Source organism: Penaeus monodon, chromosome 27, assembly GCF_015228065.2.
Source record: "Penaeus monodon isolate SGIC_2016 chromosome 27, NSTDA_Pmon_1, whole genome shotgun sequence".
In the NCBI taxonomy this organism is placed as follows: domain Eukaryota; kingdom Metazoa; phylum Arthropoda; class Malacostraca; order Decapoda; family Penaeidae; genus Penaeus; species Penaeus monodon.
In genome coordinates this window covers 19609759-19612662 of record NC_051412.1, presented here as the reverse complement: position 1 = coordinate 19612662, position 2904 = coordinate 19609759, and the positions used below count along the sequence as shown (strand labels likewise).

Below are 2904 nucleotides of genomic sequence, written 5' to 3'. Positions count from 1 at the left end.
GCAGTTCACGTCAGATCCTTCCTTATCCAATAGTATAAAGAAGAGATTTCTCCTGAGCCAGTTAGACAAACGCTGGATCTCTCCGCGTCGTAAATAATTATTTCCTTAGGCTTTGCACTCACGGTCCCTTCGCGAGTCGTGCGAAGTCTTACATCGCGAATCCCTAGTCAAAATCAAGATGGCGTCGAACGCGGTAAACAAACATGTATTTCTTTCGTATTTCTCGTATTTCCTCGCTCCCTTCACCTCCGAAAGCGGAATGTGATCAGATATATGAGAGGAGTTGATGCTATTCTGAAATTTACGGGGTGTTTCAAGGGCAGTGTGGGAAGGAAGTGAGGAAAAAGTGTGTGAGAAGTTGGACCCAGGAAACATTTAGGGTTCAGGAAAAGGAAAAAGCCCAACCCACATTATGTCATTTTTCTTTTATTTGTCTGTAGCCCTTTTGTCCGTCGCAATTTTTCTCTCGGCTGTGTTTCGTTTTTACCCACTTTCGTATTTCTGTGTCTTTTTTATTGCCTTTCATCTTCACACGCAATTCTTAGGTTCTCTTTTGGATTTGCTAAGTTGCGTCTAAGTGTCAGTCTTTAGAAAGTTATTAAGTTACTGACAATGGCTATTTTATATTTATGCATCCTTTTGTTCGTCTTTTCTTATATGGCTGTGATTTTGTCGAAAGTGAAGAACAGATTAGTGTTTGTTTGAACTTTAGAGAAAAAGAAAGTTCAAACTTTGCTCATGAAATCTTGAAAGAGTTTCACTGCAAAAATTCTACATAATTGTGTTAATAGATATAACTGTTGTAGATGGAGAGTGAGGAGGTAATCGAAGCACATAGAAAGTCAAAGAGATGGAAGAGAATTTGGAGGGATAATTTATGAGCAATATTTATGTATTGGAAGGATTAACAAATGTTGTTTGTTAGAATTTCATGGACTGAAGTGATCAAGGTAAATGTTTAGAAGACATCAGTGGCTGGAACAACGAAGGTCTTAGTTATGTGACTGTGCTCTGTCAAAACCCACTTGAAACTTGCTGTGATCTGCGATGGATAGCCGACAATCTGAAGTCCAGCGTGACAGTGGTGCATGTCAGGTGACGGCAGTGAACTTTGCACTTCCCACTTGGGTAAAAGCCAATAATTCTCCGGCATGTGTAGTCGAGGAATGTAGAGTTCTCGGTGGTTCCTTATTTGGCGATGTATTACCGAATGTCAGAATGATCTTTGAGCTCTATCTTGCCAGATTATGTGTATGTGAGCTTTGTTGACCTTTGAATAAGTGCCGATAGGTGCGGAGTCCTAGCTAGTGTGTGGGAAACTAGTGTCTGTTGAGGGTTTTTTCTAGTTTTTAATATTTTTTTTACGGTGATTGATTAAGGTCAGAATAATTTGTTAGGGTTTGAGATTTTGATAGTGATCAAAGGAAGTTGATTTAATTATTTGAAGTTTAAACTGACAAAGATGCTTGACAAATAATAGGCTCTTGTGTTATGTAACTTGTAGATAGACAATATTGATTCCTAAAGGTAATACTGTACTAAAATTAAAATAATATTCATGAAGGGATGTTGAAGTTTTATCAGAAAGGGTGATATAGTCTTTGATAGATATTTTGAAGACTGCCATGTCCTTATCCCTGGCTCTTCATCCTTGTCAGTACGTTCTTTGGCAAAGGCTAACTAACCATGTATATTCTGGCTTGATAAAACTTGTAGATCTCTTTGGCAATTTATTATTAGATAAAGAACCATCTAAGCTCCTATCTTATGAGAGAATGCTTGGTGTTTTTTACCATTAATGTGTTGGACTTCAGAATCAGGCCATTTGTCACAGTTAACAGCAATTTCCAGTGCATTTGGTTAGAACAACAAGTGTGGTACAATAAGAAATAGTCATTTTGGAGGCCACAGTGGGTGTCTTCTGAGCCTTTACGTGCCTTTATAAAGGATGCTTTAGTTTTCTTATTTTTCATAGTTTTTTATGTGGATTTCTTCATTGAAGATACCGAGATGGTTGTAAAAATATTAATGAATGGTTTTTAAGGTTAACGAACATCAAAATGATTAAAATTAGAAGAAAATTGTCTAATTGTGTAATTATGCAGAATACAAAGACTAATAGAAAGGTGGGGTTAAATTGCATGAAAAAGATATTGCATTTTTTTTTTTTAAAGAAAAAAAAAAGGCTAAGAATGAAGATATGCAGGATAGGGTTGCAATTTAAACTATTAGTTGACCTCAGATTTGCTACAAAGGGCATGATTTTGGCAGGAGGAGTTACCAGCCATGAAAAACGTAAGCATAATCAGTGAGGAACTCTTTCTGTAAAATACCGACTGTTTCAATATAGGTTATTTAATAATTTCATATCAGTAATATTATTATTTGCATTCTGTTTTTCAAACCTTTCTTAATCATTAATGTAACTTCCACTTTAATTTTGTCCTTGTCACTTTTGCAAAACAACTGTAGACCATTTATAAAACAATAGTTTAGACTGAAGTTGATTTAGCAAAGGAACCTCTTACAGAATTAAATTAAAATTGTTTCATGAAGCCAGTGATGAGAGAGAATGTGGAAGTACGGAGATGTACTAAGTGTGTATCAAGTATATGGAAGGTCCAGTGGTCATGCTCAACAGATTAGTTGCATGATATTATACTATGATTCTTTGCAATCAAAAACAATAGTAAACATGCACAATGCTAATTATCTTGTATTTTCCTTGTACTAGAGACTTATATAGTTATGGCAAGATAAGTAGGATAGAGAAATTTGGAGTGAGCATCCTTTTAGCTTATGAAAGATTTAGTTCTTAATTTTACAAATCAAAACAGAAAAGATATATAAGATGAAGAGAATGGATAGAATGCTAAGGTTACATCAGGTTGATTAAGTCATTTG

General features: G+C 35.4%; 1 protein-coding gene across 1 annotated transcript in view; it reads left to right on the top strand.

Moving 5' to 3' along the window:
- Window positions 1–119: 119 nt before the first annotated feature.
- The window catches only part of LOC119590660 (golgin subfamily A member 7-like), a gene marked incomplete in the record, with an annotated part of 18484 nt that continues 15699 nt past the window's right edge, over window positions 120–2904 (top strand). Inside the window, 1 exon segment of the mRNA XM_037939336.1 lies at window positions 120–193. Coding sequence (XP_037795264.1) covers window positions 179–193 — 15 coding nt within the window.